At 38.8% G+C, this 21,706-nt stretch overlaps 4 protein-coding genes across 15 annotated transcripts in view; 1 reads left to right on the forward strand and 3 right to left on the reverse strand.

Moving 5' to 3' along the window:
* The window catches only part of LOC100745052 (sodium-independent sulfate anion transporter-like), a 17,789-nt gene extending 13,867 nt beyond the window's left edge, over positions 1-3,922 (forward strand). For all 3 annotated transcript variants that reach the window (XM_033321218.1, XM_024368256.2, XM_003490220.4), the window contains exons 2-11: positions 166-347; positions 925-1,120; positions 1,474-1,694; positions 1,891-2,035; positions 2,165-2,317; positions 2,625-2,786; positions 2,971-3,111; positions 3,179-3,324; positions 3,556-3,717; positions 3,774-3,922. In XM_033321218.1, coding sequence (XP_033177109.1) covers positions 166-347; positions 925-1,120; positions 1,474-1,694; positions 1,891-2,035; positions 2,165-2,317; positions 2,625-2,786; positions 2,971-3,111; positions 3,179-3,324; positions 3,556-3,717; positions 3,774-3,884 — 1,619 coding nt within the window. In that variant the 3' untranslated portion in view covers positions 3,885-3,922. The remainder of the gene's footprint in view (positions 1-165; positions 348-924; positions 1,121-1,473; positions 1,695-1,890; positions 2,036-2,164; positions 2,318-2,624; positions 2,787-2,970; positions 3,112-3,178; positions 3,325-3,555; positions 3,718-3,773) is intronic.
* LOC100745172 overlaps positions 1-6,326 on the reverse strand; it is an 8,492-nt gene extending 2,166 nt beyond the window's left edge. Inside the window, exons 1-3 of one of the 2 annotated variants that reach the window (XM_003490221.4) lie at positions 6,035-6,326; positions 4,772-4,903; positions 4,302-4,485 (exon numbers count right to left, since the gene is read on the reverse strand). In XM_003490221.4, coding sequence (XP_003490269.2) covers positions 4,302-4,485; positions 4,772-4,903; positions 6,035-6,133 — 415 coding nt within the window. In that variant the 5' untranslated portion in view covers positions 6,134-6,326. Of the gene's footprint in view, positions 1-4,017; positions 4,486-4,771; positions 5,137-6,034 lie in introns of those variants that run through there. The other variant, XM_033321234.1, reaches the window with a different exon arrangement.
* A 769-nt stretch (positions 6,327-7,095) lies between these two features.
* Positions 7,096-11,718, reverse strand: LOC100745297 (autophagy-related protein 9A). Of its 5 annotated transcripts, none has more exons than XR_002946837.2 (9): positions 11,493-11,718; positions 10,586-10,694; positions 10,057-10,376; positions 9,515-9,975; positions 9,249-9,433; positions 8,197-9,150; positions 7,757-8,128; positions 7,228-7,556; positions 7,096-7,192 (listed from the first exon to the last, which is right to left on the reverse strand). XR_002946837.2 is itself a non-coding variant. In XM_033321215.1 (8 exons), the coding sequence occupies exons 2-8, from the start codon at positions 10,637-10,639 to the stop codon at positions 7,371-7,373; spliced, it is 2,532 nt and encodes an 843-aa protein (XP_033177106.1). In that variant the 5' UTR covers positions 10,640-10,694; positions 11,493-11,718; the 3' UTR covers positions 7,223-7,370. The 5 variants fall into 5 exon arrangements, 1 of the variants encoding a protein (XP_033177106.1); XR_002946836.2 differs by having other exon boundaries at positions 11,392-11,709; XR_002946839.2 differs by lacking the exon at positions 10,586-10,694 and having other exon boundaries at positions 11,392-11,709.
* Positions 11,719-13,204: 1,486 nt separating this feature from the next.
* The window catches only part of LOC100745501 (mucin-5AC), a 21,819-nt gene continuing 13,317 nt past the window's right edge, over positions 13,205-21,706 (reverse strand). For 4 of the 5 annotated variants that reach the window (XM_033321212.1, XM_033321210.1, XM_033321211.1 and 1 more), the window contains 8 exons: positions 20,101-20,168; positions 19,650-20,016; positions 19,122-19,302; positions 18,054-18,376; positions 17,630-17,948; positions 16,919-17,502; positions 16,041-16,698; positions 13,205-14,351 (listed from right to left, as the gene is read on the reverse strand). In XM_033321212.1, the coding sequence (XP_033177103.1) occupies positions 13,980-14,351; positions 16,041-16,698; positions 16,919-17,502; positions 17,630-17,948; positions 18,054-18,376; positions 19,122-19,302; positions 19,650-20,016; positions 20,101-20,168 (2,872 nt within the window). In that variant the 3' untranslated portion in view covers positions 13,205-13,979. The remainder of the gene's footprint in view (positions 14,352-16,040; positions 16,699-16,918; positions 17,503-17,629; positions 17,949-18,053; positions 18,377-19,121; positions 19,303-19,649; positions 20,017-20,100; positions 20,169-21,706) is intronic. The other variant, XM_024368252.2, reaches the window with a different exon arrangement.

Genomic DNA, 21,706 nt, shown 5'->3' on the forward strand with positions numbered 1-21,706 from the left:
GGGGGGGGGGGGGGATATCAAAAGAATTAAGTTTCTATTTCCATGTTTAAAGGCGGAAACGCTATTCGATTTGCTGGAGTTTTTTTTGTGGATCTTTCGTGAAAATGTTGACAGATACCTTAGAAGTTAAAGTGAAATTCACGTATACCGTTGTATCGTTTCAAGTGTCACGATGCAGCAGGGACTGTTGCTACAAGTACACGAAGAGGAGGCTACCGATTCTGTCGTGGGCTAGGAATTACAAACTCACATGGCTGCCTCAAGATGCACTGGCCGGCTTCACGGTTGGCCTCACGGCTATTCCTCAAGGCATCGCTTACGCTATCGTGGCTGATTTAAGTCCCGAGGTAAATTAACGCTTTTCCGACAGCCTCGTAAGAAGGACGACTCTCTTTCCCACATTCGAATTTTTCCAGAAAGCAGAAAACATTTTGCATAAAAAAGATCGATTTTCCGAACATGCGTCAAGATCAGTGGCGACAGTCAAATTTCTATTGTAAAACTTTCAACGTTCACAGATTTCTTGGAAGTAATATCAATCAAATTGTAATTCGATAGATTTAATAGATGAAGCTTGTCAAGGCCAGACCCTGGAGATTCTTCAATTAGAACAATCTTCTTTGCATAAAGAAGATATCACGCAGGAATTTCTGACTTTTTCTGAAATTTTCTAAGATTTTAAAATTGACGATACAATCTTACAAAAGTACAATAGGATCCTGAATAACATGATCAAAAAATTGTTTCAAAAGACTCTATATACATATGTGTAGGTGTATGTGACAATAGATTTTACAGTTGCAAAGTTTTACACTTGCGGCGTTGTTTTTGCTGTGAACTCGTCAACTGGCATTGATAGAAGCGTATTAGTTTCTACGTCTTTTAATTCAAACGTCACACCATTTTGTCTCTTTTTTCCTTTAGTATGGGTTATATGCGTCTTTCATGGCATCCTTCCTGTACATTATTTTTGGTTCCTGTACAAGTATTACTATCGGTCCAACTGCTATTATGGCAACGATGGTGCAACCTTTGGTAACAAAATACAATGCTGATGTCGCGGTTCTGCTTACGTTTTTGAAAGGCTGTATTATCGCGTTACTCGGCTTCTTTCATTTAGGTGAGTGATTTGACTACAGATTTTCATGCGTGCCTTTTTTCAAGGCGCAAATTTGAAGATGCAAAAATGCACAGCATGCAGATAATATGCAAAAATATATAAATTATTCATAGTACGTATAACGTATTCGTTACGTAATATTTGGCAGGTAAAACAAATTCCAATTTAGCTGACATTTCTTTGGTTGTGACCAGAAACATTTGCTTACACGAGAAGAATTGTAAATGGAATTTGTTAACAAACCCTTAATTATAAACGTTTTATTACACGTTCCAGATTCTGACCTTCATCTTTAACCTTCTTACGTTTCTCTGTCTTTCCTAACAATTAAAATAGTTGCGCACGAATTTCAGGTTTCTTGTTAGACTTCATTTCCTTACCCGTAATTACGGGCTTCACCGCGGCTGCATCGATTAACATAGCCACTTCGCAGTTCAAACCGTTGTTAGGAATACCCGGTAGAAGCGAAGACTTGGTAGATTCTTTGATCTCGGTGTTTTCAAATCTGAGGATGATCCGGTACCAAGACACGTTGCTAGGTATTGGAACGATAGCGGCGTTGGTTCTATTAAAGGTACAGTCACATAAAGCGAAATTCGATCAAAGATTACGGGTCAAAATTAAACAATTCTATAATTCATTTTATTCTTTAGTTTGCGATACTTCGATTCAGTGTTGGACAAAATGTTATTCCAATAGCGTATAAAAATCTGACAGGAGCTATGTTTTCATCGAACATAACTTAATATTCATATTGCTTTTTATCGAAGAATTTACCTGGACGTCGAACCGGTACTTGGTCACAGAAAATCGCCTGGGCCACTATTCTGGCGCGCAACGCATTGGTGGTCATCGTAGGAACTTTGATGGCGTATATCTTTTCCATCTACGATCTATATCCTTTTAATCTAACCGGTGAGAACAACACGATAATTGGAGAATCCGTCTCGCGAGAAACCCGTTCTTTGATCATTCGTTAAACCGCGTAACGCTGCGTCCACAACAAGAAGGAACAGAATGGGAGCAAAAATAAATGATTTCTAGGATCGATGGGTCATGGATTGCCACCGTTTGGTCTGCCGAAATTCAATGCAATAACCAATGATTTCTTTACGACTGCTGGTGCTATGGGAATGTCGCTTGTCACCGTCCCGATTGTATCTACCATTGAACATATGGCGATAGCAAAAGCGTTTGGTACTCTATATTATGTAGAATATCATTCATAATCGTTCGAACGATTCACGTATTATACAGTCGAAGCTCGGAACTGAAGCTGATCTAATTTCTTTTCATTGACCTGTAATGTAAAAAATAATGATTATGCAGATTTTTAACGACGCGGTTAACATATCAAACTATTCAGCAAATGCTCATCCGCTGTCAACGTCGTTCGAACAATTATGAACGTACACGTATATTCGTTAGATGGCAATACAATTTTGAACATTATTTTAATAATTAAAATTATTTGAATAATTTCGAGCGAACTATGAACTTTTAGCAAAGGGCAAATCTTTGGACGGCACGCAAGAAATGCTCGCGTTAGGATTGTGTAACATAGGCGGTTCGCTTGTTCGATCAATGCCAGTTACAGGTTCTTTTACGCGAACTGCTGTCAATAACTCATCTGGAGTGAAAACTACTTTTGGAGGTTTATTCACAGGTAAGTGTGTGTGTGTGTGTGTGTGTGTGTACATATGACTTCTCAAACAAGCATTATAAATGTCTCGCCGATAATATGTATCACCAAGGGAGAAAAGAAAGACGAAGTACAATCAGATAGTTGGAAAACGTACGAACGAATGCCCTGAATTTTTTTCTTAATCGTGACAATTCCTTGGTTGCAGGCGCTCTCGTATTACTAGCGGCTGGCTTGCTCACATCCACTTTTCGTTTTATTCCTAAAGCGACTTTAGCTGGCGTTATAATATGCTCTATGTACTACATGCTCGACTTCAAAACGTATGCTCTATTATGGCGCGCAAAAAGTAAGTAAATTGGATCGTGACAAACGCGATTCAATTTCATATTCCTGACAGTTGCGGCTCATTTCAGAAATCGACTTTTTCCTCATGTTGATTACCTTACTGTTCTGCGTTTTTCTTAAACTGGAATGGGGAATCATTATCGGTATATCGTTAAATCTCGCAATATTATTGTATTTCTCGGCTCGACCATCGGTTCAAACCGAAATTGAACAGGTAAATTAAATGTATCACTTTTACGCGATTAAACTAATATTTTAACTATTTAAATATTTAATGTTATTCTAACATTCTTAACTCATTGTGCACTAACTACTAATAAGTTTCCAGCCAAATGTAACAGTACCAAGCTAACTAAGGTACTTTAGTAGTTTTAGTTAGCTTAGCACCGTTGCATTTAGACAAAAATTTATTGTCGTGTGTGGTAAAATGATTCCTGAACCGTAGGTAGGAGATAGAACCGTGATTCGCATTATTCCTGATGAGAGTATCACGTTTCCAGCAGCGGAACATTTTCGAGCTTACATAATGAAGCTTTCAAACGAAAATTCATACGACGTTGTACTTGATTGTAGAAATTTGAAGAGGACTGATGTAACGGTTGCAAAGGTAAATGATGTATTAAAATCTTCTTCTTGTAAACTCAAATAATTTCCGTTTTACAGAACCTCAAGCTATTGGCAAACGACTTAGGACTGCGAGGAAAAAATATCATTTACGAAAACTGTCAAGATGACGTTGAAAGTATACTGCAGACTGTTATTCCAGATCACTGAATGTTAGTGCACAATGTACATGTTAAAACTTAAATGCATAGACGAACCTATAATATTTATATTTCTTGTACATACTATATGATTTGCTAAAAAACTGATGTATTTTAATTATAAATGATTAAAATATAATAAAAGCATTGTTAAAAACATACCGCCTTTTATTGTGTAATCTTCTATCGTGGACAAACTTTATAAGCTACGTATCCAAAAACAGACAAAATGCCAAGTAATAGCAATTTAGATTAATATCAATGAGACACAGCGTCTCAATGATAGAAATCCATATAGGTCCATCGCATTTACACAATGTACGGAACATTTTTGTTTTGTTGTCAAATTTCGCTTTTACAATATTGACATTTAATCGTGATTGACGATCTATTCGTATAGAAAAATTCAATGTACATGTGTTCATACCTGGATCGATTCGATGAGTACTTTCGATATGCTCTTTCATCGTTTCGTTCTCTGGTAGTATCCAGTAGCAATACTTGCAATATCTGCGTCGATGAAATTTAATGTGAGTGGACAAAGACAAAAGTGTAGCAATTTGTTCATGGCAGAAATTGCACTCGAATTTCAAGGCTCGTTGCTCTGAAAGCTATGAGTAAAAGATCTATATACCTTTCTGAATGATAAATATCGATACGATATTAAACTAGATTCCGAAAATTGATAATATCGATCGATTAATAATCGGAGCAAATATACATAATATTTATATTATATGCAGATATTCCTGAAATACACATTGGATATAATAACAATTAATACATATACAATGATACATTAATTGTACAAATTATATAATAAACGATGAAACCTTGTATATAATAGTGCAATTAATAATACAAACTGCATACTGAATGATAGAATTGCAGACTTACATTCATTTCGTCGTTATTTTGATTGTAATCGTTCTTTTCCGAAATAACGGAGTATTGGGGCATTTTCGAATCGGTACTATGTTTTTTTCGCAGTTGTAGTGGTAACACGATTGGATATTTTCCTTCTTCCAACTGTAAACACATTTCTTTTTTATAAGAGCATCTACGACAAACATCTAATGGTGCCCAAAAGTTACAAAAGGATACTATCGATGTCAAGGTAACGTATAGAATATCATATAAACGTATACGAAAATCTAAGAACGTTCAAATATACGAGATTAAATATTGCAACGTTAAATGTCAATTATCGTTTACATTATTTGCATTTAAAATCAAAATCACATCAGTTCGATATACTTTAAAGTATCTAATGTGAACAACGTCGTCGTTTTCGTAATTGTATTTATTTCATTACTACTTGTTATAATAACGATTCTTTTATAATATTTGGAAATATTTCTGATAACGAAATCATTGCAGAGTCGTAGAATCGAAAATGGTGGTTACATTTCATGAAATGTTGTCACAAGTATTGCTTTTATAAACATACCTTCTTACGAATCATCAGTATTCAAATGACACAGAAACTGCGCAATGCGCATAATTACGTCAGTACAAATATGGCTTTAACCGTACTGACCGTTTCGAATACTCCCGTCAATTTTTATAGTTTATTTCGTATTATATGTAGTTTACTAATATAAAGAGAACTGTGCGTATTCAGTGACTACAAGTTCAAAATATCATGAATTTCAATTAAGTTTCGATGAAATAAAAATAAAAATATTTGTAAAAAGTTGTACGCAGTCAAACACGACGCCACGTTCCAATATATATAATAACATAGCTTAAATAAAATATCAAAAGTTCTTGATATTCCATTTTTTTAACAATTATCTAATATACAGATAACGTTTTAAAATGTAAATTATCTATCGTTAAACTCATTACACATACACCGGTATGACGTATAATTTAATATTTCATGGCAATCGTTTCAATATTCCTTGAATATTCTCGCGCGGGCAAATGATACGCCATGTTGGTTTATTGTACCGGTAGCGTCACCTTCGATTTAAAATCTTGGTGTCTCGTTCAAGTTTTATTATTCGCATTAATAAAATACTGATTTTTCTAATTCTCGAATTCACGAATCTAAATCTCGTATTTATGAATTAAACGAAAAACAAAAATTCGCGTGAGGCTAGTGTGTATCGAAAGAGAAAAAGATATTTGGTTATACGAGTTATAATAACCTACCTTTCTGGAACTTTGAATTGGTGGACGAATGTCGTATACGAAGTCTTTTTTCGTCATCTTTTCGCTGATATTTCGGTTACACCGTAAATTGTACTTCATGGCTTCCACTAATCCGTTGGTAAAATCCTGCAGCTATGGTAAGCGTTCATATTTCATAATTATTACAATACTTTCGATATTCATATTTTTCAACATTCGTTTGTTAAACCACATTCGCATTTATATATAGATTTGTATATGACACATATGAACAAAAAGTTTCGCAGGTTTTTACGAAAACTAATTTATTACTTAATGTATTTATTTATCGTATATTATAATGATAAATTACAAAGAACCCTTAAATTAATATCATCTCGATATTATTATTATTATCCTTTTTGCTTTTTATAAAATTTATTTGTAGAACCATATCTGTATTAAGATCTTTATCGCGATAAGATTTCTACTTATTTTCGTTACGCGTCACTTAATTAAAAAATCCTTAAACTATGTAAATCATAGTTGTCTTGATTACGATAAGAATCTGTACTTATAAGTTGTTATACATTACACATAACGAAGAATAAACACGAGTTAAAGCCGCTTCTAAATTTATACCTCGTGACAACCTGCCAGTTTGTGAAACGTAAATGTTCGTATTTTAGCTGCACTCTGTGACAGTATTAAGGAGATGCTCGAATACGAGTATATATACAGTGTATAAGCGATTTCTCGCATGCTGTAGCCGTTAACGTTCAGCCATCGTGTTTATCGAGTAACTACATTTTAAGAAATAAATAATTCTTTATGCTATGGCGTGTGATTCATTTCATATGACTAGAGAATCGTGGCATTGAAAACTAGAGCTGATCTTACCACACACAGACACACACATGCGCGCGCGCACACACGCATACATACAAAAGATTCGTATCTTTATAATTGCATTTACTTAAAAAAAAAAAGAAAAAGCTTTTTTGTCTGTTGCAATATGTATACAAGTAATGAATTTTTCTCACAAAAATTTCGACGTCGGAAACCCGATTAGTTCTTCATGTTGTATAACGCAACAACCTAACACAATTTTGGGAAGCGTTTCATTCATAATTTGATGCGCAAAATGTACACACGCGTAGGCCTTCGAATAGATTAAAATAGGCATTCGAGATCGTTTCACTTCCTAAACGAGAGTCTAGTCAAGGAATATTTCAATATTGTATTTACATCGATAACACAGATTCTTAAACGTTCTAGCTATTCTCTTGTTATAAAATAAATCACGAGGACATCGCATCGTTAAGCGAATGAAAATATTTTATTCTGTTAAAAGTGGCGATATCACTGCACGAATGATTCAGATGCTACCTAAATGAGTGTTCACGTTATATTTAAATTCTCTATTGTTTCTTATAGAAGAATCTTGATGTAAGAGCAAGGGTGCTCTCTCTTGTCTAACTTCAGGAAGCGTAGCAAGCTCTTGAACAGGGCTTCGTTGCCATATGCTTCTAGCAGCCATTTCTTGATAGCCCCTCCTTCGAACCTGTAGTTGATAGATTATTTAATCCGACACTTAATTTTTCTATATAAATATAGTTCATATATGAATGTACATATATCAATATTGATATTTAATGTTTCTTACAAAGCATTTTATTCTAATAACAAATGACACCAGTGATTCAGCAAATTTTATTTCAATCGGTCACTGGCGCCATTCAAAAATACAGCTGGAAAACATACTTGTCTATAATGAAGTTCATGCAGGTACAATGTAGACAGAGACATATCGGCAGCGATTAACTCCACCGGTACAGATAAATCAGTGGATAACTCATGGCTTGATACAAAAACAGAGGCGCCTAGGGACTGATTCGAAATTCCTTGTTGCAAACCATACAGAAATCCTTTTTCATTGTGTACGGGCCCTTCGGCTTTGCTTAAACCACATTGAACGGCATGCGGCAAAATGTCTGATTTCACATTTAACAGTTCATCCCCAGCGGCAGAAACCGTCGAGGTACCAGGTTGGTTCAAGAACATATTACTCGTGCTTAGCCCACCTGGCTGATTTACCATTGTGCTCCGAATTATGTTCGATACTATGTCATTGTACTGAAACGATTGGACAAATTAAATTCTACATCGTTTTGATTTCGAATAGAGACGCATTAAACACTTACACCCGGTTCCAAGCTAGATAAACTGTTCAAGCTTGCCAAAAGGGGATTAATTTCACCGTGTATACCACCTTGCACTTCTTTCTTCACTCTTTCTCTTAAAGCTGCGACGAAATTCTCAGCGTGACTCGGTGGTTTCCACTCGGGATTCGTTAAGGTGAAATGAATAAGGGACAATTCGGTTTTCCCGTCTTCTGCTTGCGTATATTGATCCGATACAGGAATTTGAAGTTTTTCCGGATCTATGGGGTACTGGTTAACATCGTATCTACCAGTCTGATCTATGACAGGACTTCGAGTCACCGTTTGCCACGTTGGATTGCCATGTTTGCGCACGTCCATTTGTGCAAAACTGCAAACGTCCCCGACGCCTGTAACTTCGATCGTGAAATTACGATAGAAGTCCACAATATCCAAGGCCCGTTGTCTCATCCGAAAGCACAGAATAAATGGTGTAAGCAGAGGGGAAATTAATTCTTCTAAGAGATGAACTGCACGATATTGAAATAGTTGTGCTACTTCTGCTCTCGTGGTTTGAGTATGAGCGTGACCTCGCCAACTATCCGGTCTGTAATGTGTATGGGCCAAGACGGCAGTTAAGAGAGTCTCTGGACACCAAACTAAATTCTCATCCGGTATAAACGCCCTTGCTCCTGCGACCATAGCACCCAATATGGTCATGGTAGTCAACACGTGCTCCACCGTAAGTACATCCTCATCGTATACAGTTAATATTAATAAAACTGCTAATATACTTCCAGCTACGAAAGCAACGTTTTTCGCGATAACAGTCATAATGGGGGATGTAAATATGCTCATGTATTTCGAAGCTGGACGGTATGCGCGATTTAGACGGGCATTCAATTCGTGATCAAGTTCGTTGAAATGACGGAGGTATAACCGGCCGTATAAAGACCACATTCTTGTACCTAAAGTTCCTGGCTCTCGCTTGATGATCTGTTCGAGACAGAAATATTTTCCAATAAGATTATTCCTACGAGACGAAATATATATATCGAGCAAGAGATTTATCTTGAATCAAATCGTGTACTCACCTCGCCGTAGTTAAAAAACGAATAGAGTATCTGCCAGAGTAAAATTAACGGGCAAAGTAGAAAATTCACTACTCCAACCCATAAAATATGTTTAGATAGTGCTCTTGCAAGTTCTTGTCTTTTGTTTAACTTTTTATAGTCTTCTTTGAGATGCCAATTGTTTTCAAACGGAGACCATGGTCCCCCTGTGTGGAAACAATTTATATTTTTATTTTTATACATATATTATTTTTAATTAATAAATATCTAAGTATATAGAATCTTACAAAACAATAGTAGCTCCATATTGTATTTCAATCCTCTTGTCATGAAAATAATTTCTCCTATAACAGGGATTTTAAGTCGAACGGGTAACAAGGATTTATTGATCATAGCCACCATATAATTTTTAAATCTTAATATTCTATGGTATATATCTAATTCCGTAAGCTCTCTTTTGTGTATGCACATTTCCTGCTCTTTTTGCACTTCTCTTACTCGCTTTTGTACCTCGTGCCAGGTGAGATTGTCCAAATCGCAGTCTTCAATTTTCAACGCGGTATTAAAGAATAACTTTATGTCCCAAAACTGCGTGCAATGATACAAAACTTTTACTAATCGTAAAATCCAAAAAATCGCGGCTACTAAAATACAGATCCAAGTAACCAGACCCATAGATGCTACACATTCGCTCGTTGGTAAAATCACGTCGCTTATCGACGTTTTGTGCGATGTTTGGGGCTTGTTCCTGGAAATATATCAAACTTATTAGTCGAGTTTCTCACTTATGTTTCTATTTATCGTATTGATATTGTTAAGCAAATCTCACTTGAACAATACGGAGTAATCGATGCAATGAAAGAGAAAAGTTGAAAAAGTAACTACGAAAATGAATTGTCCTAGTTCAAGTGCTTCTTGGAGTATCATACAAGCGAATCCATGTTTTTGATGGTAGTGGTACATTCTTGTAAAAAAAGAATCTAGATCTTCAATATGGTTCCATCTAGCTTTATTTCCTTCTGGTACTACGTGTATCATAACACCAGATTCCTGAGGTGTTTCCTCGTGTTCATCATCGTCTTCTCCATCCTCTTCTTCCCCATCGTATGGCTCCATACGTTGGTAGCTGCCATCCAATACCGTCGTCATCTAGATACATGGTACATACAGATTTATTTTTTCAATAAATTAATTCAATTTTATAGGAAGACTAGTACACATAGAATTAATCGAAAATTTGTACTTGATACAGAAATACTTGATACATTGATTGTAATGTATTCTCTTATGGTTTTGAGAGGATAGAAATAAAAGTAATGGATAATGGATTACTAACTACCTAAAAGTCACAACCTTACCGTTTTTGCTCGTCGGTTTGGCTCTACACAGGTAATGACAGTTTCTCGTTTCATTCTCACATGTCATTAAGAATAATTAACTACCGGTCAACGGTTGCTCCACAAGCATCTAAAATGTAAGCCACCCACCAAATGAACTTGTTAATGCGACAGAAAATGCATTTATATCGGCCTATTAGTTTCCTTATTGTATTTCATTTCTATTATTACATATACATATATATAAATATCAAAAGGAACAAAGCTAGCGTATTGTTTCTTTGTTTACATTTTAACAATTATACTCTTATCTGAAGATTGCATCAATGTTTTTCAATCAATTGGTCATCCTTTGTGTCAAAGAATGTGTTAACACATAAAAAAAAATATTTTTTAACCACTATGCTCTCATGCAATTTCTTTGCAAGTATAAGCACAAAGTGAATATTTTCCAAGATGTATCCTTAACCATTACATTTCGGTTTAAGTTCTTTGCAAGCATACGGTCAAAGTTAACATTGTGTTAAATTATTAAAATACTATTCGCGTGATTGATGATATTGAGAAATTAAAAACGTGACGCATACATACATATGTAACAATAACAGTTTAGTTCTTTGGACTAAGAAAAATGAAAAATTGAACGATCGATGAACGCGCAATAAAAAACTCGATTCGTTTTCCGATAAGAGGATGCATTCGATTTTTTCAATATTTTTTTAAAATGAAATTCAAGATCCGATTTTGCGAGATTATCAATAATGTGGTTAAATTACGATGTATTGTTTGTGCATCAAGCATCGCTTTTATCTATGCTTTTGGCTGACCTTTATTCGACGAAAATAGAAGCGTCGTAGACGCTGCAGCGAAAGCGATAGGAATGTTTGGTAACACAGCTGATCTCCATAAACAAAGCATCCTGTCGTACCTTCGTTTTTGCCGATTTTTGTCCCGCTTTCCAAATTGACACGTGTTTATTACTATCGTCTGCAAACTCATGAATCCCCACTCACATGTTGACTGGAACACGAACGATTATTTACTGCTAATTTAGATATCTAGTTGTTCGAAACATTCGACCACTTCCCCGTCTATCACCATCTTTACTGAATTTTCCTTCTATTTGTAGTCCACCTTGTTCTGCTAGTCACGAACCACACGTTGATTCTAGAAAGCATATTTACGTTATTTCCTGTTGAACAGTTGATAAAAACGATTTCTATATTAACACTTATCGATTTAGACTTCTTATTTAGCCATAGAATGTATACATAGACGTTGGGGGTACAAATCAGATGTGTACTTATATTTTAATACTTACATATTAACCCTAACATATTAATCCACGCATCACACATATACATATATTCTAAAAGCCGCTGGGATTGTTTATTTGTTATTTTCTATTATTATACGTACATATAAAAATATATATTACGTTACGTAACACGTTGAAAATTTGAAACTTGGGATGTGAACAGCGACAAATCTCGACTAAACGTCGTTTCATATGCCTCGAACTGATAGTTTAAGATTTAATGTAAATTATATTTTCAGGTTTGGTTCTCCTTAAAACTTCTTTTAGAGAACTTACGATGCAAAGTGAAAAGTAAAAAGGGAACAGAATTTTTTTTTTTTAATATTTATTAAAATTACAATCAATTCTCGCGTTGAGAATTTTCAGTAATTTTTCTGACGTGGCGCAGTAACATGGCTAATTATTTATAATAAGTTAATACTTATTATAGATAAGTATAATTTGTACGTAAGTATTATAAATGAGTAAATATTACTTAATTTAAATAACTAATTGAATCTATCGTTTAGGTCTAGCGGGTAGTGTCTCTTCAGCCTGCGGATCTGGTCCGTCGTATCAAGTAGTCCAGTGATTAGGGTGTTTCGGTGTTTGTTGACTCTTTTGCTATATCTGTCGCTATATGTTGCTTTTTGCTCTTTGACTGTGGGTATCGTTTCGTTGGTAACATACCAGGGTGCATCAATTAGGGATCTTAGCGTTTTCGATTGGAAGCGTTGAAGTATTTCAATGTTGGAGTTACTTGCTATTCCCCATAATTGGATTTCGTAGGTCCAGACAGGTTTTATTACAGTCTTGTAGAGGGTACTTTTATTCTGTATGTTTAATTTGGAGCGTCGGCCTGTGAGCCCATAGAATTTTTCTAGTTTGTCCTTTAGTTGCTTCTTTTTACCTGAGATGTGATTTTTCCAAGTTAGCCTCCTGTCCAGGGTCATTCCCAGGTATCTTAATGAGTCCTTGCTAGGTATTATTGTGTTGTTGATGGTGACCTGGAGGCAGGTTTGTTTTCGAAGCGTGAAGGTTACATGTGAGGATTTTTTTTCGTTAATTTTGAAGCCCCATTTATGAAACCACTTTTCCATGGCACCAAACAGATCTCACAAAGGACATAACCTAACATACAAACACTCACCACACTAAAGAAATAAATCAATCAAATTCGAAGATGGTATCCCACTGGGGGTAGCCATCCACATGTTATATTATTATACCACTAAGCTATAATATTTTACCAAATGTCCTACCGGACAAATTGTAAAATGTAAATAAATAAATAAAAAAAAAAAAAGAAAAAAGAACTTTTTCATGGAGTAAGGGAACAGAGTGATATATTTGGGTTTACATATCTTTAATTGCAGTATCATATTTACAGCGTATCATGGAACATTGTAATTACAGAAACATTGTCTTACGATACGACGCGAGTTGTATATCGTTCTAAAAGTGTGGAGTCGAATGCGACCACGTATCGCTTTAGCAAAGTGCATCTGACGATATCTTTCTACGAGAATCGCGTTTATTTATTAAATAAAGATAAGAAACCGCGTTATTATGTTCAATAGCGGTCGCGTGATATTCGTGCGCGCACATTCAGTGAAAATTCTCTCAGTGAAAACCGGAAACGGTTTTCATCATGTACGTACTTACATCCACCGTCTAATTCATACGTTCGCTCTATACGCATGACAAAAAAAACATGTCAAATATTTTTTTCCACAACTACGTCATTATACATAATTTTCCTCAAAATTTGCGATTTACACCCGGGGGATGGTCCCTCGCCTCGTCAGCAATTTTCGAGATTGTCGTTCGATCGAGATAAACTAACGCGACAGAATTTCCCTTTTCTCCTACGAAATTCGAGCTGAAAAATGACACGAATACTGAAAATTCAGGAACGATGGCGGTCTTTACTATCTTAAGCCTTTTCTTCTCGAATTCTCGCGTCAATTTTCGCGATAAGAGCTTCTCTGTCGGCCTCCCCTCAGATTCGTAATTGATCGCGTTTTCAAGTGACTTTGATCCTTCTCGATTCCGACTACGACGAGGAATAGAAACGGCTCGATGGATAGGTAGGATCGTTCGTTTAATTATTCATTGTTACTCCCGCGAGATGATTTGTCCAGGTCGTCGCGGCGTTATCCTGCGCCTGGGCGCCAAAAGTCCACCGAGTCCTCTGGTTTCCTCGTGTTTTGTGCTCGCTGCTGTGCTCGTTTCAGCCGATGTGGCTTCGGTCGCCTCTGTTTCGCTGGAACTGTCTGCTTCCTCGGACGCTTCCTCCTGGCTAGATTGGGCAACTGGTGCCTCGGTTACCTTGCGACGTGGTAACAACGGCGATCTTCTCGATGCTAACGACACTGGCGCTCTGGTAGTCGTTTTTGGATGTACTTGTAGTCTGTTTCGGTTTCGCAGTTTGTTTAGGGGGTTCACAGTGGTGGAACGCGTTGGCGGCGGGCTGGTCTCTGCCGGTGCCTGAAGAAGGAAATATTTTGAGCGAATGGAGAAATTGTTAACAGTACAACGCGCAAGCGTTGGAAGATTTTCACGAATCGCTATAGCATAGCCATAACCAACATTTTCGTGGTGTATCGTGTATCGACTGTTGAATTACAGACCGACGCTCGTAGCTTTTTCCAACGTGCAAGAATAATTGAACATGAAATTAGTTGACTGAAATTGACGACCAGAACGATGCAAGGCATTCGTCGTACGCAACTGGCACTCGAAAGACGAGAAACAGACGCGAATTAGTGTCAAAGCATGCACGGCATGTGACATTTTGCGAAAGGGCACTTGGTGAAAGCGAAGTGCAGAGAGAAGATTGACCGAGGGACATTCAGGCAAACGTGTTTACGAACAGTGTTCACAAGGTATCTTACGATTTTCTCGCCAACGGCAGCATAATTCAACGTTGCAGAATACTATAGAATTACTAAAAATTCTAAACGCGAGAATTGATTGTAATTTTAATAAATAAATAAAAAAAAAGAATACTATAGAAAATGTATGTTGAAGATGAAAGGACATCCGGACCTTTCTTTAGAATGTTCGGAAAACCCCAATACCCCAATCCAGATGTTTACGACAAGGATATTTAAGCAATAAACGAAGAAATAGTTATGGGGGCACTTAAGGTTTATGACGATAGGTTTGGACTCGAGGTAACATAATAGTCACCGAACGTACCCACGGTCACGGGAGGGACGTGTAATAACGGAAGTAGAAAATAGTTGTGCAGCTCTCTTCAAAAACAGAGATTGACACAAGGAGTGGGAAAAGAACTGTATAAGGGCAGTTTCATTTGGATTACGAGTTAGTCAGTTAGTTAGTCAGTTAGTCAGTTAGTCAGTTAGTCAGCTAGTCAGCTAGTCAGCTAGTCAGCTAGTCAGCTAGTCAGCTAGTCAGTTAGTCAGTTAGCCAGTTAGCCAGTTAGTCAGTTAGTCAGTTAGTCAGTTAGTCAGTTAGTCGTTGGACGAATTGCTGATTGAGTTATCGAGAGAGTTATCCGAATCGTGTATTACGTTGGCACTTGTCATCTCGTGGACCGTGGATTCGTTGTCGAACCTGAATTCGTTGTCATAGGCATCTCGACCATCCTATCGTCGCTACTACTTGTAGCCTCTTGTAGTACCCACATTTGTACCGGTAAACATCCGCGATGGTAAATTTGAGTAAAGGTTCATCGAACGCCCAAAATTGCAACCTTAACCAAGTCTACCAAACTGTTCAAGACACTGTATGAATATTTCCCAAATATAACATCACCGACGAGTAGTTTCGTTAATTTTTCACGGAATCGGCATTGTGTACCGCTATGAAACTATAAATCTTCACGTTTCCTTCTGGGTACAATGCTTTTTCGTTTTAACTCCACGCCGGGGTTTTCCGTATTTTTCTTACATTTTTCTGTACTGTAAAAGCGTAGCGATAAAAACTACTGCTTTATTTCTGTGTTTTATTATGAAACTTCTGACTATTGGAAGAGTGTTTAGGAATTTTGGGTGATCCTTCGAAACAAGAGAACCTAAAATAAACTAGCTAAGTATTTAAACTGCTGTCAGCCAAGAGAAGGTTGCAGACGGAGGCAGACTTAAAAACCGTCGGATGTCTCTGCTGCTGCGCTGTGTATCATCGATCGTGTGTAGGCCCCTTAAAACTCACCTCGTGAGTCTCCTCTTCGGTTCCCTCTCCCGCTGGCTCGTCGATAGACGATTCTTCCTCTTTATCTGCAGGCAGCGGCGTGGTAGTCGTAGTGGTCGTCGAATGACCCGGTTTGGTTCTCAGATTTATCCTCGCCCCAGGTTTAATGACTGGTCTGACTCCTGTGGTCGGAAGTCGTCCACGAACAGTAGACTTTGGCGCGGCCGTAACAGATTCCTGCGCGGTTTCCTTCGCTGTTTCCGAGCGAGTCGACTCTTGGCTCTCTTCGCTAGCGTTTGGAGCATTCGTAGTCGGTCTTCCACGTCGCCGATTGATGTTTAATTTATTGAAAGACGGTCTTGATATTCCTGACGGTCCATTGGAGGCAGCGGTCGACCCACCATTCGACGTGGCTGGTGTCGTCGACGAGACGGATCTCGTGGATCCAGTGCCACGAAATCTGCTACGAGTACTGGAGGAAGGACGTTCCGCGTGCACTGAGCTGGAACTCTCTTTCTGCACTGCGTCCTCTTCCACTGACGCTTGTTTTTGTCCAGGACGGTTTCTCTTGAAACCACCGCCGTTCGAACCGTTTCCCCCGAAGCGGTTTCGTGTACGCGGCGTTGGTTCCGCCGGAGCTTCGGTGGTTGTCGTACTTCCGCCTCCGTTGGATTTGAATCTGGAGAAGGAAATAAGACGCTGTTGAATCTGAATCCAGCAAAGAAAATTGTCTTCCGCTTGCGAGTGACCCGCGCATGATACCATAAATTTCACATCTTAATTTCCATTAATATTCAAAGACGATTATATTCATATTCGACGATTTTTCCCAATGTTAATCGCAACCTTAAGGAATCAGATCGTCGTACAAAAATCCTTTGTTTAAAATCTTTTCCTACCTATTTCTGGAACCTGTAGTTCCCCCTATTCCTGGCCTCCTGAACTTTCCCCTGCCAGCAGGTGCCTGAGTAGTTGTAGTAGTAGGAGGTTCGGTCGTCGTAGTCGTAGTAGTCGTGGTGGTACTAACGGTAGTAGTTGTAGCAGCCGTAGTAGTCATCGGTTCGGTGGGCGACGCCGTAGTGGTGATCGTCGTGGGTTCCAGGGTCACCGTGGTGGCGGACATTTCCGTCACAGCTGCCAGATCGGTAGTAGCTTCCTCGTTAGATATCGTCGATTCGTCTGACGAAGAATCGGTAGCTTCGCTGCTAGGCGCGTCCACCAAATTATTTTGACCCTGTTGCACGAAAGCGTACAAGTCGAGCGCCACTTTGTCCATCGAAGACGGATACTCTGTGGTTGGATCTTCCATGGCAGTTGAAGCGGTGCTTGCCGAGGTCGTTGAAGAGGAATCCGAGTCTTCGTATTCTTGCTTGCTTGATGGTTGTTTGTCTCTGCTCTTCTCTGTTGGCGAAGACGTTTCTTCTGTTTGCTCTTCTTTCTCTCCGCTGCCGTGCGAGGATCCTCTGACTGCTTCGCCTTCGGTCTGCAAGGAAATATGATCGCACAGCTGTTCCGGATACGCTCAACGGATAATTTTTACGAATTCTATCTTTACGAGTTGTAGCATTAATATTAAAGAAAAAACAGAAATGAAACGGTACAATAATTACTTGAGGCGACAGTGTGGTGATCGGTCTCCTCCTAGTCGTGGGAACGGGCACGTCCTCGACCAGCTCTTCTACAGGAGCAGGTTCTTGGACCCTTTGCGGTTTGCCGCGTCCTCTAGCTGTCGCTCTCTCTTCTCCATTGTCCTCGTTCGGAGTAACACCGAGAAATCTGACGGGTCCCTTAGGTAGAACCTGAGGAAACTCCGGACCCTCTTGATGCGTTCGAAAACTGCTCGAGTCAACGAGGTCTAGACCAGGTCTAGGACGATTCCCGCGGGTTCTAGAAGGCTCCGTGGTCGCCGTGTTGTGATTCGATCGTGATCTGTTGTCGTACGAGTTTGTAGCTATATTTATTACTCGAATAGCGGCGCGGAGGAAAAATGGAAAGGAAAGGGACGATGGTTAAGGTTTCGCACGAAACACGCACCTAGGTGGAAATCTAGTGTTCGTTGGTAACCTTTCTTCGGAGACGTCTTCCGCGTCGACCAATTGCCTGCCTCTGTTGTTATTGCGATTTGGTATCACTTCGTTGCTGGCAGGTTCCACCGTGCTCGACCTTTCCACGTTACTGTACTTGCTTCTGTTGGCGGAGGATCCTCCGCGCCTAGGCGCGGACGTAGTTCTAGAAGGAACGTCGTAAGAATTGGTGACAGCAGAGTCCGCTGTACCCGCCTTGTTCTCGTCCTCCTCGTCATAGTAATAGTATACGTACTCGTATTCGTAGTCCTTTCCGTTCGGTCCTTTCTTTACCTATGTAGTCACAATCCTATGTTAATTCTGGATAGATACTAGCTTGTCCGAAAAGTTTCTTTCGTTTCACAAGGTGATTATTTCACAAGGTGATTAATAATGTAAAACAATTTCTGTTTTACATTATTTCATTGAATTAGATATGATCCAATTCGTTCTATTTCTATCGTTATGTTCGCGCATAATACAATAAACTAATATGTGGCGGCACTCGGCAACAATGTATATCGCCGAAGCGAAGTGCCTAATAAGTCATCGATACCCCAACGGTCCTCCCGCCGAATGTTCGAGAAGAAGGCGTGCGTGGCAACGGTGCGGACGCTTAACAAACGCGTGGATAGTGCGGATATTGGGAGGCGACAAAACGAAAACAATGGAATCCGATCGACAGTTAGGTTTGAACCAAGAAGCGATAAAGTCGAGTTGTAAGCGGGCAGCGAGATTAACTAGCTAAACCGAGAGCGATACGCGACGCGATCAAAAGAAGACACTTGTTAATAAATATATCGTTGATCTAATCATCGAGTGATTATTTAACGCACTACACCCAATATCACCTCAGACATAAAACAAAAAATATTGTGCGTCTATTATTTCCTTATAAAACGAAAGAAACTTTTCGGACAACCTAAACGAGAAAAGGATAGACGAGTTTCTTCGACCTATGACTTTTATCGGTTGACTAGCGCGAGACATGATCGGCTACTGGACGTAAGAACGCGTTAAGATGCAGAGGAATTGTCACCTGGATGCGCGAATTCGTTCCAGCGGGCACTAAACTGACGTCGCTGAAGTCGCCAAAGTTTCGTTCGTGGAACGACGTTTCTTTACCATCGTCACGGATGATGTTCACCGGGACGAAATCGAAAGCACGCGCCTCGCGTGGCGTCGTGAGAACCGGCATCATGGTAGTCGGATACTCGTCGCTGAAAATCAACGAAATTCGATGATCAAATTTATGCAGTTCTACCAAATGTCCAAATCGGACAAATTGTGAATGTAAATAACTAAATAAAAAAAAAAAAATAAAATTTATGCAGACTCAACTTTAACATTTCAAACGACTGCTACGACTTTCATATATTTATCGAAGTTTTTTACGATAATTGTTCAAGTATGTTGGCGAATCGGTGTAATTCTAACGTTGAAACAGCAAATTTTTTTTTTTTTATTTACATTTTACAATTTGTCCAGTGGGACATTTGGTAAAATATTATAGCTTAGTGGTATAATAATATAACATGTGTGTGGCTAAAACAGCAAGTGTTTTTACCTGACGTGCACTCCAGGAATGACCGAGTCTTTGTTATTCTGTAGCCGCGACCTGTGCGTATCCGATCTTCGGATACCATCTTCTTGAAGGACTCCGGTGTCGCCGAAGTTTTCCAATTCGACGCGAACCTGCCGTTTCGCGTTGTTACCGTTAGTCGCTTTGTCTTCATCGACGAAATCGAAACGTCTGACTGGATCCAGATCGCCCGGCTTCTTATCGAAACTCTCGAACTTTGGTATAACCTTCTTCGCGTGTTTCCCGTGCTTCGAGATCGTTTTTCTTTCCACGTCGACCACGTCGTCGTCGTCCTCGTCGTAATCCCACGGCCGTGGGATGTTCTCCGGCACTTTGTGCGAGGTTACGAATTCTACCGACGTTAAGAAAAGAGAGCAACGTGAAAGACGTTGCTCGAATAATTGAACGCGGTGGAAAATAAGGAAAGACATATTACCTTCGATGGACAGTGCTTTACTTCGAGGTCCATTGTCTGCCAGTGTATTTGCGATGGTACAGGATATCCTGAATTAACAAGAATTCCACTTTTATTACCATTCTGAATTCGTTTGCTTAACCCCTGAAGACTATGGTGAAAGTTGGCTTACGAAAGTGTTCGAATGCTTAATTGCTAATTAATAAAAAAAAAATAATTCTAAAGCAGGTAGCTAGCAAATTAATTTGGTAGCGTGCAATGGGTTAAGATCGTAGCGAAATCAAACGCATTATCTCCGAGAAACCCGTACAGATTCTACCACGAGACAACGCTCGGTATGGTGAAAGTTCGTGCCTGGCCGGTGAGCTGGAAGCTGCAACCAACTTGGCTTGTCCTTTTTCAACTCGTACTCGATCTCTAAAACTGCCGATAAGCTCCCTTAGACTTAAAGTTCAACCGCAAACTTATCGGTTTTATCAATTTAATCGCGGGAAAACGCACGATTGACGGTTCATCTGTGTCCATAATTTCATTCATGCCAAATAGGTGACGCGATAAATGATAGCAAATGCCGAGTTTAATTTAAACAAATAGCGAATGTATAGCGTTTGTAACATCGTTACGATCATTTCTCTACTCTTCTTAATCCACTTTTTTTTTCTTTTTATTTAAACAATCAGAAACTACATATTCAGAGATTATTTCTCGATACAATTGGACTATATCCAATAAATTGCAATTATTCTTTTATTATATTTCCCAATGAACAAGTGGAATTACTAAATAAAATACTAAACGACGTTGGGCAGAGAAATTCGATATTGCCGATTGTCTAATTTTTTAATTTAAAAAGGATGAGCTGCTCTAAACTTTCACCTATGATGACCTTCGAAAGTTGGGGGAAAAAAGCAATTGTACGGGTGAATTAATGATTCGTGAGAAAATATTGCCAACGAATGCGAAATGATGGGAGAAACCATTTTGGTAGTCGATTTTGATTCGCGAAAGGATGGATTTTTCTGACGCGTGAATAATTTAATTGAAAGAAAAAGTCAAGGTCGTCTAGTAGCGTGGCTGAGAATACGAGCGCGACCTCGTCCTCCTTTGGCTCAAGGTTGTTTGCACGGATTCGCGCAAAGGCCCGAAAATTTCATACGATCGACATCCATCGATCCGCTTATCGTTAGACGATCTCGCCGCTGATCGAACGAGACGCGAATTTGTAAAAGCGTCGATGGTAATTTGACGATGTGCATACGTCGGCCGATTTGGCCAGACGAGACGAGAATCTCGCGAGAAGAGGGAGAAAAGAAAAAAAGAAAAGATGGAGCAGCTACAAGGAAACGAGTTATCCGCAAGGTCGATCGGTTACGATCGATTACCTCTGTCGATGAAGGAGAGCCGCTACTGTAAAATTAACCCTCTGACAGTGTAATAAAGCAACGGATTTTTACGTACAGTCAGCCAGAAAAATCCACATGTTCCTCTGATTTCCAGATTATTCGTGCAACGATTTATCTCGATGAAAATTTTATCCGATCGCTTGATCGTAGAAGATTCGCTCGGATAAAAAGTGTATTTATTGGGTTGGCAACTAAGTGATTGCGGATTTTGTCAATACCATCTA

The sequence above is a fragment of the Bombus impatiens genome, unplaced genomic scaffold, assembly GCF_000188095.3.
Source record: "Bombus impatiens unplaced genomic scaffold, BIMP_2.2 scf_0417, whole genome shotgun sequence".
NCBI classification, from domain to species: domain Eukaryota; kingdom Metazoa; phylum Arthropoda; class Insecta; order Hymenoptera; family Apidae; genus Bombus; species Bombus impatiens.